The sequence below is a fragment of the Arachis ipaensis genome, chromosome B03 (genome assembly GCF_000816755.2).
Source record: "Arachis ipaensis cultivar K30076 chromosome B03, Araip1.1, whole genome shotgun sequence".
In the NCBI taxonomy this organism is placed as follows: Eukaryota; Viridiplantae; Streptophyta; class Magnoliopsida; order Fabales; family Fabaceae; genus Arachis; species Arachis ipaensis.
The window spans coordinates 28,023,240-28,039,329 of NC_029787.2; the positions used below are offsets into that span (position 1 = coordinate 28,023,240).

General features: G+C 36.3%; 2 protein-coding genes across 4 annotated transcripts; one reads left to right on the top strand and one right to left on the bottom strand.

The window, feature by feature from the left end:
* Window positions 287-7,169, top strand: LOC107634326 (diacylglycerol kinase 5-like). Of its 3 annotated transcripts, XM_021118557.1 has the most exons (14): window positions 287-505; window positions 598-637; window positions 1,295-1,502; window positions 1,633-1,755; window positions 1,859-1,987; window positions 2,339-2,424; window positions 2,746-2,869; window positions 3,430-3,478; window positions 3,686-3,768; window positions 4,439-4,503; window positions 4,993-5,067; window positions 5,679-5,766; window positions 5,896-6,012; window positions 6,465-7,169. In XM_021118557.1, the coding sequence occupies exons 3-14, from the start codon at window positions 1,308-1,310 to the stop codon at window positions 6,804-6,806; spliced, it is 1,476 nt and encodes a 491-aa protein (XP_020974216.1). In that variant the 5' UTR covers window positions 287-505; window positions 598-637; window positions 1,295-1,307; the 3' UTR covers window positions 6,807-7,169. The 3 variants fall into 3 exon arrangements, with proteins under 3 accessions (XP_020974216.1, XP_016193346.1, XP_016193347.1); XM_016337860.2 differs by lacking the exon at window positions 598-637; XM_016337861.2 differs by lacking the exons at window positions 287-505; window positions 598-637 and adding an exon at window positions 872-1,100.
* On the bottom strand, window positions 7,284-10,302 carry LOC107630102. Its single transcript, XM_016333143.2, has 2 exons — window positions 9,563-10,302; window positions 7,284-8,101 (listed from the first exon to the last, which is right to left on the bottom strand). Exons 1-2 carry the CDS (start codon window positions 10,013-10,015, stop codon window positions 7,742-7,744), a joined length of 813 nt encoding a protein of 270 aa, XP_016188629.1. The 5' UTR covers window positions 10,016-10,302; the 3' UTR covers window positions 7,284-7,741.

Consider the following 16,090-nt stretch of genomic DNA (forward strand, 5'->3'; position numbering starts at 1 on the left):
TGTTATATTTTTTATCATAAACAATATTATTTATTTAATGTCTAGTTTTCTAGTCTATTTCGTCAGAAACTCCACCCAAAACCACCAGGATTGCTCTTTACAGTTTCGGTCGTTCGGATATGAAAATTTTGCTGACGTGGCATAATACTCCAGGTCATCGATTTAATCTATTCTCTTTTTTTCCCTCCATATTCAGTGGGTCCCTTTACCATGAAGAAAAGTTAAAAAACTATCTTTAAAACATATTTCTAATTTTTAAAATCTAAATCAGCTTCCAAAACTCGTTTCAAACCAAAAAAGGAAAGGCAAATAAAAGGAGCAAAAAGCTAAACAGTTTTTGGTTTAAATAAATTCTCTTTTCCCTGCTTGCTGGTTGCATTGCTCTACCAGAAGAAGGAATCTACAGTTACTTCTGAGCTAATTCACTAGAACACTATATTTTAGCGTGGATCATTCGTCGGATATTGAATATCTCTCTCTACAGAAGCAAAAAAATCAAGTTTGGGTAAAGCATCTTCTCTTTTTTGTAATTCATCTGATTCTCTTTTCGTTACAACTAAGTCTCACTTTCTGCGATACCTGTTTGAACTATCGCAGCGAAGACCTCTGTGGCTGATGCGAACTAAACAAATAAAAAGTAAACTGCAACTTATTTGTTTATTTATTTATCTTTCACTTTTTATTTTTGGCGGAATCGTATCGATTAGAATAACTGCATTTACGTAATTTGCATGATGGTTTTGGTGTCGGTTGTAACTTTTAACAAATAAAATGCTTGACATTTCGGTGTTCCTTTGTTGAATTTTCGCCAAGTTGGTTAAAAGAGCAAAGGGACAGAGTTAAGACGCGTGAGCCTTTTTTTTCATTTTTTCTGTTGGTTAGGAGGTGCTTCGATTCAGTAAAGGAACTTTCTTCTTTTTCTTTTTGGTCTTTAGCTTAAGACATGAAGCAATGCACCAATCGTCGTTGCTGAAAAAGATAAAAGAAAAATTGTCTGTTGTGTTTATCAACTTCAACTAAATTGAACTATCGAAGCGCAAATACGAAGACTTCAGTGTCCGAAAGTCTTTTTCTTCCGCTAAGTTATTTTCTTTTTCGAAGTATGCATCCATCCTCTCCTTATTAGAATTATTTAGAGTTGGACACTTCTAGACTTAAACGTTAAGTAAACTTTTCATGAACTTTTTTCTTTTTTAATTGATTTGAACAGTTGTACTTTTTGGCCTAAAAGGTTGATAGGAAATATTGATTTCGATTATTGATACATATTATCTTGTGTGATGAAATTACTCAGGTGTAAAACATTGATGGCTTACAAGAATAACATTGGAGGAATGAAGGATTTTTCCATTCCGGATTACATACTCGTCCCCGGAGCAAAGATTCGCAATGATTATTACATACCAGAATGCCCTTTGATAGTTTTCATAAACTCCAAAAGTGGTGGTCAGCTTGGTGGCGAGCTTCTTACTACCTACAATTCCCTCCTCAACAAAAATCAGGTACATTTTTTTTGTGGTTGCAATGTATTTGAAATTGTTGACTTAAATTTGACATGCTGTTTGAGCTACAACTTTTCACATTATCTTTGGTTATATTGATATTGATTTAGGTGATTCTGTATTTTTCAAGGTTTTTGATTTGGGATCAAATGCTCCCGATATGGTGCTGCATCGGATTTATTCCAAGTTAGAAAAGTTAAAGCACAATGGAGATACTTTTGCTGCTGAAATTCAAAAAAGATTGAGAATAATTGTACGTTGATAAATGTACTTTCTATTTTTAGCATGCTGTAGTAATCTTTGTATCTAATAACAATTCAATTACTCCTTATCTCTAATATATTCATAGCAATCAGGTTGCAGGTGGAGATGGTACGGCGAGCTGGATTATCGGAGTTGTCGCCGATCTTAAGTTGCATCGGCCACCACCAGTTGCAACAATGCCATTGGGAACCGGAAACAATATCCCCTTTTCATTTGGATGGGTAATTTCCTATTTTCTCAATCTGCTAAAATCTACTAATTTGGTGATAACTCGATGGATTTTTCTGATGGTCTTTGTTTTTAATTTTTCCTCATCTGGATATGAAATCATAGAGCATTTTGTTACCTTACTATGAAGACTTGGATCAATTTTCATTTTGTAAAAAGTTTTATGGTTGTCCAAGTTTTTTTTCTTGGACACCAGATTCTTCATGGTTGCGGTCATATATATAATGCCTGACTTACAAGATTGATATCTTAATCAACTCATATCTAAGAGTAATTTCCCACTTTTGACTTTACTCTGTGATGGAATTGGGACATAAGTTTAGTGTGATTTATTGTACGTTCAGGGAAGGAAAAATCCTGGTACTGACAAAGAAGCTGTTATGTCATTCCTGAATCAAGTAAAAGATGCAAAGGAACTGAAAATAGACAGGTATTTCCCCTACTTGTTTGAGTTTCCAATTGTAGTGACACCTTTCACATAAATGCACAATTATTTGAGTTCATTGTTAAATGTTAACAACTGTTCAACTTTACTTCAAGAGTCGAAAAAATGATATGGCTATCAAAGTCGCAATTTTCAGTAGTAAGAAATCAAAAAGAATAATGGGAGTCTTATCCGCCTGTAGAATGACAGAATTTAATATAACTGGAATCTTATGTTAATTATTTTCCTATTGATATTTTTCTCCTTTTGTGTTGTTCTTTTTTTTTTTTTTTGAGTTTATTTCTAAGTGGTCAAAATGATTTTCAGCTGGCATGTTATAATGAGAATGAAGACTCCAAAAGAAGGTTCTTGCGAGCATATTGCGCCTGTTGAGCTGCCGCATGCTCTGCATACATGTCATCCTGTCTCTCCAACAGATAAACTAAACTTGGTCAGTCCTTTGTTCTTCACTTTTTTTTTTTTCATTGAAAAATCATGTGCAGAGCATTAAACTTCTAAGTTCAAGAATTTATTGTCATTAAACAATTGGAAATTCCATGAAGGAAATATAGAAAAATATAAGATTCTTGGGAGGTTGTGTGTAGCAATAGAATAGTGCTATTATAAATGAGACAACTTGTTCTGTTTTTCAAAAGTGCTTCACTGTTGAAATATCTTCTCTCTTTCGAATATGACCTCTGTTTCTCCATTGAAGAACACTTGTCCCTGATTTATACACTGCAAAATCGTTTAAGGAAGACATTTTAGACGTTTTTCAGGAAGTAACAATAATTTTGGTGATTGGAATTTTTTGACCCCTCTCTGTTTATTGAAGCTCTTCTGTTTCTGTTTGGGTACGTTGGGTGTTAGGGTCTTGGAAGGCTTGAACTGTAAATCAGACTTCACTTTACTCTTTTGCATTTCTTGCTTGCTATTTCTTGTTATTCTCTTTTCCTAAACAAGTTCACCACCATCCCTTTGATGCTTATTTGTCACTCGTTATTTTCTCAGGAGGGTTATCACACTTACCGTGGGGGATTTTGGAATTATTTTAGCATTGGTAAGAAAATCAAACTTATCTTATAATTTTGTTTAAATGTGTTGGCCGCAATTGCATTTCTGAAATTTCGATAAGTGTACATTGAAAGTAATTCTAAGTCGCCAAAGTTGCTTAGCCAATAGGGTATCCCTTGGGAAAAGATGAGATCTAGGGTATTAGGTTAGTGTAAGCAGCAAGTATCCCTTTTAATGTGTGTGTTCCATGCAGGAATGGATGCTCAAGTATCATATAAATTTCATTCTGAAAGGAAGTTGCATCCTGAAAGGTTTAAACATCAGTTATATAATCAGGTACCTAGTTACTCACATGTAACATAAGAGTGTTCAAGTTGATCAAGCACAATATTTTTATTTCTATTTGTTTGATCTGACAACAACTTTCTTGCCATTTTTTGTTCTTTCAAATTGGTTAAGCACATGTTACATGTGCCTTAAGTTTTAGTTCTTATTGTTTACTGTAACGTCTAGTTAGATAAATTTCTAGAATTTATTCGTTCAAGACAGTATAATGTCAATTTCTTGCTTTAGTTTACAAACCAGTACATCGTTAGATGAATTTCTTGTGGTTGGGATGCATCACCCTATTCTCTCACACTATTCTTACGTGACATTAATAAACAGCATATGTCATATCTGTGTATTAAGTTTCTTAGTGTTTAGTTCATATGTTTAATGCAACGTCTATTTTGGATAAAATTACTGGAATTTATTCATTCAAGACATATTTCAATTAACAAGTGACTTGATAATATGCCAATGAGATATAGCTCAAATGGCATAGTCTCCTCCCCATACTTAATTAAGAGGTCGCGGATTCGAGTCTCCTATCTTTGGTAAAAAAAAAGTGACTTGATAATATGTCAAGTTCTTACTTTATTTTATAAACTTCATATATGGTTTGATTCTTTTCATGCTATACGACTTATGTTTTACTCTCTGTTACTTTTCATTTTGTAACCAGAGTTGCTATTTGAGGCTTGGTTGTACACAAGGATGGTTCTTCGCTCCTCTGAAATCTTCGGCATGGTTGGTATTTAAATAATCACCAGTTATTATAACTTAGTTCATTAGCAAAAAATAAGTACAATTTATTTATCACAATAATATCCAACTATATACTAGTAGATTTTTCACTAAATTTGGTTAATACCTACTATTTTCAGTCGTCAGCCATTGGAATTGAAATGCAGAGAGTATTTGATATTTGAAACTTTCGTTTATCTCATGCTTTATGCTAAATTTGTTGTTGTACCAGATTAACATATCTATACTAATATAGTCTAGCATAAAACATTGGTGATGATATGCTAAATTTTGAATATTAACTCAAGTTTAGCTAAGTAGTTTGGATTTTTTTATAGTAAATTGCGACTGGCATAGCTTCTAGTTCCAGATATCATCGTGTTTTGGGGTGATAGTTTCTGTTGGACACTTCTTGTTTTTGCAATTTTGTTCTATTTTAGTTTTATAATTTTCCTTATATCACTGTGGTCTAATTTGGAATCTTTCATTCAGGAAAATTGCTCAGCTGGCAACGGTTAAGATAATGAAAAAGCATGGTCAGTGGGAAGATCTAAATATACCACAAAGGTAACAGAGTTCTAAAATGTAGATTCACGGATTATCTCAAAAGTAATGTTTTTCAACAAATATCAATCAGTCTTTTAAATTATTTTTTCATTTTAAATTCTAATCCTAAATTCTAACCATACACCCTAAAACCTTCAAAAAATCAGAATTAAAAAAATAATTTTACAAAAAAAATTAGCTAATATTGACTAATCAAAAATTGATTTTCTATACTTATTCTTTTCGAAATATGTTGCACTTGAACTGATTCAATAGATGTATTGTATGCGAATAATGGTAGGTAGTGGTACTTCAGAAGACAGTGGACACCCCATATTTTGATACCGTAAAATCTTTTTTGTGTGCCCTGTTCTGAATAATTTTGTTTAAATGCTTTCATTCCCCACCGAAGATCCGTTTCAGAATTTATACATGAAACTTCAGCATATTGCTAGAATAACTAGCCTTAAATCTGCAAATTTGCCTTATTCAGCATATTGCAACTGGTAGAATTTGGCGAATTATGTGTTTGGACTTTGAAAGGAAATAAATCTGTCGATTCTGTTTATTATATACATTATTTTTAATTTTGAAAACCAATTTAATGTAAGAGTTTGACTTTCTATTTGCAGCACACGGTCAATTGTTTGCCTTAACTTGCCCAGTTTTGCTGGTGGACTAAATCCTTGGGGGACACCAAACAGAAAGAAATCAATTAACGTAAGTCCCAAATGTTGTCCATCTCTGATGAATTCTGCATCCAATTTGTATCTTTCACTACAAATTTTCATCAAAGAACTTGTGCAGAACTAGACACTGACTGGATCATTGCATTCTTTTACCTTGCAGAGGGACCTTACTAATCCTTATGTGGATGATGGCTTATTTGAGGTGGTTGGTTTTAGAGACGCATGGCATGGTCTTCTTTTGCTTGCACCAAAGGGGCATGGGACTCGTTTGGCACAGGTACGAGGCATTGGTTACCGGAATAATTTTCATTGTTTTTCTTCCTTTCCAAAAGCTTGAAACTCAAACCATAACTATTCTCCTACCATAGGGAAGTCGATCAGGAATTAAAAGGCTGCGTTTGGATAATGTTTCTAGGATAGAAATACACACGAGACAAAGACAGAGACAGACATAAATTCTTGTCTTTGTCTTTGAGATAGAAAAATTGCATCTCTAAATCTCTGTCACCCCAACCAAACGAATTATGTCTTTTGTATTCCTGTCTCACATACAGCATCCAGATGCAGCCTAAAAGGAAAAAAAAAATTATGTTCCATTGTAAAGCTGTTTTGGTTCTCTAGAATTCTTTTAATTTCTCTTACATTTTTTGTGCTTGAAGAAATGGTAATGTGTGGTTTCTTTAATTCTCACTCTTTCTTCCTTCCTTCCTTCCTTCTTTGATGACATAGACGAGTAGAATCCGTTTCGAGTTTCATAAGGGTGAAGCGGACTTCACATTCATGAGGATTGATGGAGAGCCATGGAAACAACCCATCCCTAAGGATGATGATGGCAGAGTAGTTGTTGAAATATCTCACCATGGACAAGTGACGATGCTTGCCACCTCATCATGCCAATGTAAAAGTATGCATGATCCCTCCTCCTCCTCCACACCTGCTACAAGCCAAGGAGAAGAAGAATTTAGCACCACCGATGACTCTTCATCAGAAAACTCCGAACAGCGACGCAAGTTTGGTGCAGCTGACACATTTAAATATACCGATGCCATTCAATCGCTTAAGTTAGATTAGTATTGCTATACTCACCGCAATTTAACATCTAAGCATGGTTTTCAACTTTTTTGGGGTCACCAATTATTTTTTGGTTTAAACTACCAATTTTAATTTTTCAAGTAGAAAATGAAGTAGAGGGAGGAGAGAAAAGGGTGATGTACAGAAGTTGATTTAATTAGGATATAAATGGAATTTTTGCTAGTTATATAAAGGACCATAAGACTAGGAGTAAAATTTTATATTATAGGTTCTTTATGATCTCATTGTCGATTTTTCATAAAATTGTATTTGCCAACTTTAATCTGAGTTATGGCTCACAACTTGAACCATTTTAGATTAAACAATATTCTTAAAAGTGTATATGCCAACTCTTTTCAAGTAAAAAAAAAAAAATACATCAAGTCTCTATATTATTTGAAAACACTGTTGAAAGCCAACACCAAAATTTATTTTTTTTTGGGTCATACAACACACTCACACACACATCCCCCCACACACACAACACACTCACACACGCACTAACCTAGCAACTACACTAGAATTCGAACCTGGTGTGGCTTCATTTGAGACAAACATCTTTGCCACTGCAACACATGCCTCAGCCACCCTCATGTTACTTTTAAATATGAAATTGTTGAATAACCACATACCAGACTAGACATTGATGATAGATTCTCCACACAAAAAAAAGCAACCATCAGACGGAAAAGCAACTCGTAGAATTCGATATTAGATCCAGTTATAACAATAAAAAAAATGGGATAACAACTCTGAATTTCTCTCTCAATCTCCTAACTAAAGAATCAATCACAAGGAATGACAAAGTTTAAGGAAATAAACCAACAAAATATGTAGCCTACAACTGGAACACACTATTTACACGTATATGTAGCCTACCAAACAATCAATGTATAGTAATCAGAATAAACACAACTAATGCATCAACGTCAGCATCATATACCATCCGGCAGCCGAAAACTTTGTGAACCAAAAATCTGGTAAGACCTGCTCTGTACAAAAACAGCAAGACCACATTTGCTGCCGTTGAATCCTTCCCACAACGGAAAATTAACAGTTCCAGAAACCGTCTTTTTCACGGATATGTCTTTGACAGTGCAGAGCTTCTCGAGTCTTCTAACAACGTAGTCATTGGATAGAACACGCCCTTTGTTCTCCCCTCTCGGACAGTCCGTGACCAAACCACTTTCATATAAAGCTACCATCACATTGGCACCTTGATTATCCACCTTGGTCCTCAGTGTTCCTTTTAGAGACACTTGCAATGAATCTGGTGTAGGCCTCGTGAAAGTAGCCTGATATAACAAGCAATCTTGATTAATTAACAATTAAAACAAAACAGTGAACAAGAAAGCAGCTTGCATTTTTTTCCTTCTTATACTAAGATATTCTAGGCTAACTGTTTGTAATCTGTCATTGACATAGCTTGTCTTTGCCGCAATTAGTTGGATTGGAGTGCATTTACAAAGAATCACTCAATGCTATAGAGCAAATACTGTGACATTTCAACTATGAAGTTTTTCGGCTATGGGGTTAGTTTCACAGAAGAGAATTAGAGAAATGGTATTCGTAATATTTTTTCAAAGACCGAGTCAATTCGTTCTCTCCCATAACGAAATGATGTGTGAAACCAGTTTCATATAGGTCCGACAAATTATGGTAGAGGAGTGTGAATCAATGCTGTGCAACGAATAGGGAGTACACATGGAAGGTGGTGTTGAAAAATACAACATAACTTCCTCAACCATGCATGGATACTATGACATTATTACTTATTAGGTAAGCAAATTGGGACCACTCGGTGGGAGATGAGATAAAGGAACTGTGATCGAAAATCACACAAGTCAACATCGTTTAGGATCTATCACCTAACAGAAAGCCTTCTACTTTACTTTTTGGCCAAAGCGATACAGTGGCTCTTAAGGTACATTTGTTATTCTGTTTTTCCTTTTGGAGCTGGTGTTGATTTAAGGGAGCATTATTAAAATAAAAAAGAAAAAACACTATTAGGACATTTCCTCTCCAGTGAAATCTTTAAATTTTCAATCATTATGACAAGAAAATTTTGATCTTATTCACTGGCATAGTCAAACCATCAACAATATTTCAACCAATGGTTTTTGCCCAACCAAATCTTCCTTCAAAATCTGGCTGGGAATAGTAACTATGAGCAGTTCATTTTATTAAAACATTGTTATTTTTTCCTATTAAACTGAGAAACAATTATCATAAAAAAAATGTTTCATTAAGGAAAATGCTCCAGTCCGCTGCAAAGCTTCTTCCATTTCAACAAATATATGAATATATTTTTCTATTAATACAAACACATAAATATTACCTAAAATCTTTACTTGGATATACTTTGAATCATTTTCGATTTCATTCTCAAGTTAAATATCTTTTCCATCGTAGCTGATTAAGCTAATTTAAACATTAGATCCGTAGAACCTATAAACAGGGCATGATGAGCGACACTGAGAAAAAAAAACCTATTAGGGCCTTACAATAAGGGTATAATATATGAGCTTTATACGTTTGGCATCTAACTAAAGAACAAGAGAAAGGAGAAAGAACAATGGCAAGAAAAAAGAACAAAACGGAAAATAACACAAAAAACCATGACAAAAGAAATGCCCATGGAAAAAGATACTTGCACCTCATTCTTAAGGATTAGGACTAGCATGTAGAAGTTAGATTTGGATCCTCTCATGTTTCAATCTTCAGTTGATTAAGAAATAAATGATACGACTGCTAACCTGGAACGTAGGAGAAGGGAATCTAGGGGCAGAAGTGATGCAATGAATGAGGGCATTCTCGTCATTTCCAACACAGTGAACTTTTCCCTGAACCACAATCTGAGGCGTGAGCAGGGTATCAAGCCCAAGAGCTTCCACGTAAGCCTTCTGCCTAACGGTCCACTGGCTGGACCCAAACGGGTCCTTCCAGCCCATGTAATCCCAATAGTCCACGTGGAACGTCATAACCACCACCGGCACCTCCAGCCCGAAGTCACCTCTCCCCAGCCGCGACAACACCAGCTCCGCCGCCGGCGACGTCGCGCACCCCTGCGACGAGAACATCTCCACCACAACTGGTCCCCCGCGCTTCTGCTCCTCCGCCGTGAGGTCCGCCGTCACGTGCCTCTCCACGTCTCCGCCAGTGTCCCTGCGGCCGCCCTTGCTGAAGCATGCGAAGAGACGCGGCGCCATCGCAAGAAAGGAAAGAAGTGCGCGGTGGCGGTGGAAGCGCAAGAGTTTGCGGCAGTTATCGGGTTGTGAGTTGAGAAGAAACGGAAAGAATTGTGAGAACGCGAAAAAATCAACCAAAAATGGAGGATTCAAAAGATAGAGTGAGTATGTGCGCGTGTACCGTGTGGGTTTCTTTCTAAAATGGTAATACTAGACGGGGAAGTTTTAAGAGAATGGAAGTTGGAGAAAGAAAGATGGCGAAGAACTTGGGGTGAGAAAGGGTTAAGGCCTAACGGGGTTTTGATTAAATGAATGGATGAATTATTTATTTAATCTATATTTTTTATTAATTTTTTTATAGCTGGTATTTGTAATTAGTGTTTTTAAAATAGCAAATACTTGTTAGCAAATTTTTTGTTTTTATTTTAAAGGTGAGATTAAAATTAATAAATTATCATCAAACTATTTAGTTAAAAGAATTAAAAAACTATTTGTTTTTAACATATTAATATTTAAAGTTAAAAAATTATCTTTTATAATACGTTTTACTAATGCTTTTAGGAGATTCCTTAATAAAAACTCTTATTTTAATGCACAGAATGTTTCTTTCTTGTGCTGTGTATCGTGGAGGCTGATGGTGGTTCACTTGCGTTACCGACACGGTTCAGTCGGTGGGATGCACGTTGGGTTGTCAGTGTTACATGTGGGTGGCGCTGCTAAATCTTTGAAGCGGGGAAGTAACAGGTCACAGTCACAGAGATTACAGATCACCTACCTAATCGAATCTCTACAAAATTGCATTAGATTTCGATTTAATTAATTTGTTCATCTTTATAATTTCTATTAAATTTTTAATTAAATTTTTATATTTTAAAAATTTATAATAAAATCTTTTTATTTAAATTAAAATTTTTAATTAGATTATTTTTATCTACTTTTTTAAAAAATTTAAGAAATATAAGTTTTTATTATTTTTTATTCAATATTAGATGAATTATAAAATATTTTAAGAATAAATTATTGTTATTTTTTTAAAAATTTAGAAATATTTTTTAAAATATTTATAAAAATATTTTTAAAATTAGTATGTATTTTTAAGGTTAAAAAATTCAATTTTATATATCAATAACTACCTGTTCATATCCTTATCCAACAAAAAATAAAGTCATGTCTAATAAGGATAAATGTTCTCCAAAAACAGTGGCCTCTTCTACCTATTCGCAGGACACAGGTAGTCCAACCCTATTTATTTAAATAAGTAACTACATCCTCTAAATATCTCCTACTATCTCTACCTCATCTAGAAGGTAGATCTCAACAAACTCCCAAAATAAAGAGAACGGTTATCCACCTACAAAGGTGGAACTATTCCAAAAGGTGGTTACCCACTCTACTATAAATACACTAACACCCTTTAGGTATTTCAAGTCCCAATCTACTAAAAAATCTGCTCAAAACAAAACCCTTGCTAACTTAAGCATCGGAGTCTCTTATAGGTACCACCCCTCACCTCCTCACAAGAAACTCGGTTAGCAGCATCTCAGCACCAGCACAAGTCGGATGCTGCCTCAAAAGGAGTTTGGACCTCACGTTCAGATCCAAATTACTGTTTCAGATAATTCCTGGAACATTAGCGCCGTTGTCGGAGACCTGGAAGTCTATATCCGCGTATGGCGGACAACCAATATGAAGACGGCCACACGTGGTTTGAGTCGGAACCAGAGCCCCACCATGACAACCTAACACTAGCATTACCTGCACCTCGAGAAAGAACGAATGCCCCCACGGGAAAGGAACGTCAGGAAATCCTTAAACACGGAGGATTCATTCAGAAGTCCACCCGTCCGAAGATGAAGAACCTCCCCATCCGATGGAAATACTGGGATTAGTTCATGGCCACAGTGGACGATTAAAACAACTCGAGATGGAAGCTGAGCGACAACGAGAAGCAGAACGGGAATTACGAAGAGAAGTACGACGATGAAAAGAGCTAGAAGAAAAGCTCTTGAGATTGGAAGCCGATCTCCGAAGACGAAGTAATTGTACAAATCGGGAGAATAGCCCTCTTGGAGGTGAAATCTGTTTGTTGAAGAGATCATGCAAGCCAGAGTTCCCAGAAATTTCAAAACTCCTGACATGGATCTCTACGTTGAAACAACCGATCTGAGGCATCACCTCAACAATTTCAAAAGTCGGATGTACTTAGCTAATACTTTTGATACAACTCGTTGCAAAGCTTTCCCGACAACCCTGACCAAAGCTGCAATGAAATGGTTTGACAACTTACCTCCTAGGTCGTTAACTTGCTTTGACGACCTGGTCAAGAAGTTTCTTACTAGATTTTCAATACAAAATGACAAGGTGAAGCATGCTCTAAGCCTGCTAGGGTTCAAACAAGAAGTCGGAGAGACACTCCGAGACTATATGGAGAGATTCAACAAAACGTTCTTGGAAATACAAAATTTACCTACGGAAGCAGTGATAATGAGGTTGATTAATGGCCTTAAAGAAGGGCCGTTCTCCCAATCTATATCCAAGCGACACCCGACTTTCTTGTACGAAGTACAAGAGCGAATAGAAAAATACATCAACATGGAGGAAAATTCTTGACTTAGGGAGTCTCCCCCAAGGCCCAACCTATCCTACCCCACTCGGGATAAGGAGAAGGAAGCTAAGAAAAAAGAAAAGTACAACTCATAAAAATCTCGAAGGTATCATAACTACACCCTACTCCGAGTTTCTCTTGTAGATATCTACAGAAAAATATGCCACACCGAAAAGCTTCCAACTCTTCGACCTATCAAGCATAAAAAGGCCGAAAGTCGGATAGAATATTGCGAGTACCATAAGCTGTATGGGCATTCTACTAATGATTTTTATGACTTAAAGAATGTCATAGAAAAACAGGCCAGGAAAGATCTGTTAGAAAGGTACCTGGCCGAGAGATTAGATGACCAAAGAAAGAGGAAAAGAGATGAGGACGGAGGACGGCAAGAACATCTCCCGCATACTCCTGAACGCCACATTCATATGATAAATGGAGGGTTTGATAAAGGAGGAATCTCAAATTTTTCACGTAAAAGGCATCTCAAAGAAGTATATCAAGTCAGGAAAGACAACAAAATTCCCGATTTACCAACCATCTCGTTCATCAAAGAAAATGCTCAAGGGGTGACACTTGTCCACGACGACTCGGTAGTGATAACAATGATCATCGTCAATGCAAATCTCCATAGAACCTTGGTGGACCAAGGAAGCTCGGTGGATATACTGTTTAAGCCTACTTTTGACAAACTCGGGTTAGAAGAAAAGGATATGAAGAAAAGGATATACCTCTTCGGGCTGGGGGACACGCCGATCTGACCTCTTGGATTTATTTCTCTATACACCATCTTTGGAAAGGGCACGAAGTTAAGGACGTTAAGCGTCGACTATATTGTGGTCGACGTCATGTTAGCATACAATGCTCTAATAGGTCGGGCCATTTTAAACCGACTAGCAGCAGTTATCTCTACACCTCACTTGTGTATGAAGTTTTCCACTGCAGAAAAAATTGCCACCATAAAGGGAGATCAAAAGTTGCCACGAAAGTGTTACAATGAAAGCCTTAATTTAAAAGGTAGCCCAGGTGAAAAAGAAGTCAACACTATTGAACTTGTGGTATCCGAACTCGGGAAGAACTACATCTCCAACCTGAAGAGAAGATAGAAAAAGTGCAAATCGGGGATCATACTAAAAAGACAACGAGTATAATGGCCAACCTAAAGGAAGGTCTAAAAGCATAGCTCGTTGATCTCTTACGAAGAAACTCCGACCTCTTCGCCTGGAAAGCCTCCAATATGCCTGGTATAGATCTTGACCTGATGTCTCACAAATTTGCTGTCTACCTGGGATCTAGACCTATTCAACAAAGGCGTCGAAAACTTGGTCCTAAAAGGTCACAGGTCATGGAGGAGTAGGTGCATGCATTGTTAGAAGCTGGATTCATAAAGGAGATAAAGTATCTATTGTGGCTGGCTAACATAGTTCTAGTAAAAAAAGTAGAATGAAAAATAGAAAATATGTGTCGATTACACTGACCTCAACAAGGCATGCCCCAAGGATCCATACCATCTCCCAAACATTGACACCCTAGTTGACTTGGCCTCAGAATATCGGTATTTGTCCTTCATAGACGCGTACTCGGGATACAATCAAATCCTAATGTATAAGCCAAACTAGGAAAAGACCTCCTTCATCACTCTCAAAGCTAACTACTGTTAGTAGTAATGCCTTTCGGACTAAAGAATACCAGAGCCACATACTAACGACTGATGCACGAGGTGTTTTTCTCCCGCCTAGAAAATCTCATGGAAGTATATGTGGACGACATGCTCGTCAAGACCAAGGATGACTTGTCTCTTTTGTCCGACCTCTCCGAGATTTTTTCCACAATAAGGAAGCATGGAATGAGAATAAATCCTTCAAAATGCATCTTCGCAGTGGAAGCCGGGAAGTTCTTAGGTTTCATGCTCACTCAAAGAGGCATAAAGGCTAACCTGGACAAATGTACAACAATATTAGAGATGAAGAACCCAACTTGTCTCAAAGAAGTCAAACAACTAAATGGAAGGTTGGCAGCATTATCCAGATTCTTAGCAGGATCAGCATTGAAGTCTCTACTATTGTACTCGATACTAAAAAAGGGGGAGCCAATTTGAATGGTCCCAAGAATGCGAGAAAGCTTTCCAGAATTTTAAAGCGTTTCTAGGCCGACCCCTGATATTAACTCGACCTAGACCAGGAGAAGAGCTCATTCTCTACCTAGCAGTAGCAAGCCGAGGTGTAGTCTCAGTCCTGGTCCAGGAAGATGAGAATGGACAATAGCCTATCTACTTTGTGAGCAAAGCACTACAAGGAGCAGAGCTAAACTATCAAAAAATAGAAAAATTCGGATGTTCTTATCCTCACCTCCCTAAGGCTCTGACCTTACTTCCAGACTCACACTATAGAGGTCTGAACTAATCAACCCATGAAACATATCCTACAAAAAACGGACATAGCAGGAAGGATGCTACAATGGATTGTGGAACTGTCCAAGTTCGATTTGAAATATGAAGCTTGGACAACAATCAAATCCTAGTATCTTGCTGACTTTGTGGCTGATACACTGAAAGTCAGGAAAGTCTGACAACTTGGAGCTTATATGTAGTTAAATCATTCAATAAAGCCGGAAGCGGAGCAGGTGTCATCTTGGAAAATGAGTAAGGAACCTGGATAGAGCTTTCACTAAGGTTTGAGTTTTTTGCTTTCAATAACCAAGCAGAATATGAAGCATTGTTGCTGGTTTCAAACTAGCTAAAGAAGTTGGAGCAGAAAGGTTGATAGTTTTTGGTGACTCCCAAATAGTAATTTCACAAATTAATGGCACTTATCAAGCCAAATATCCCAACATGAAGAAGTACCTAAAGGAAGCACGGGAACAACTAGCACAGTTTTCGAAAAGAGAGGTCCGACACATAGCTTAAGAATCCAATGCCCGATCAGATGCCCTCTCCAAGTTAGCCAGCACCAAATCAGGGAGAACAATAGAAGTCTCATCCAGAAAACATCTGATGCGAAATTTCTTAAGGAACTATTTGAGTATACTTTTTTTAAAGGTATAATTATTAAAATAATTATGACGTGGCAAGTTAATCAATTTTTATTGGTTGTTTGTATAAACCTGGTTTACACTAACAGTGTATTCAAATAATTCGCATTATTAGATGGAAAAGTTTTTATTATTAAGGATGAGCGTAAGAAAATTAGATTAAGAAGGAGATCAATATTTCTTTTAAAGAAATATTGTTATTAAGGTAACTACCAATTTGGTATCCGAAAGATTTAAACGCTGACAAAAAAGATTCTAAAAGACGTGCAAGACAAATTAACTCCCGAAAAGTTTAAAAATTTGACAAAACATCTAAACTTTAAATCTTCACATTTCCGTTAATAGAAAACACTTACGTGAATAACAGAGTTGATGATTTGGCTAACCTCTTATTACATGACAGTATTAATTATTTTAAATTAATAATTATATAATACTTTTAATTATTTTAAAATAATAAAAAA

What these genes read in the sequence shown, in the direction of transcription:
- LOC107634326 (XM_021118557.1), top strand. Translation starts at nt 1,308, where the DNA reads ATGGCTTACAAGAATAACATTGGAGGAATGAAGGATTTTTCCATTCCG. An exon ending in AAAAAAGATTGAGAATAATT is followed by an intron (nt 1,756 to 1,858) that starts GTACGTTGATAA and finishes CATAGCAATCAG; the next exon opens with GTTGCAGGTGGAGATGGTAC. An exon ending in ATGGGACTCGTTTGGCACAG is followed by an intron (nt 6,013 to 6,464) that starts GTACGAGGCATT and finishes TTGATGACATAG; the next exon opens with ACGAGTAGAATCCGTTTCGA.
- LOC107630102 (XM_016333143.2), bottom strand. Translation starts at nt 10,015, where the DNA reads ATGGCGCCGCGTCTCTTCGCATGCTTCAGCAAGGGCGGCCGCAGGGAC. An exon ending in TCCCTTCTCCTACGTTCCAG is followed by an intron (nt 8,102 to 9,562) that starts GTTAGCAGTCGT and finishes TTGTTATATCAG; the next exon opens with GCTACTTTCACGAGGCCTAC.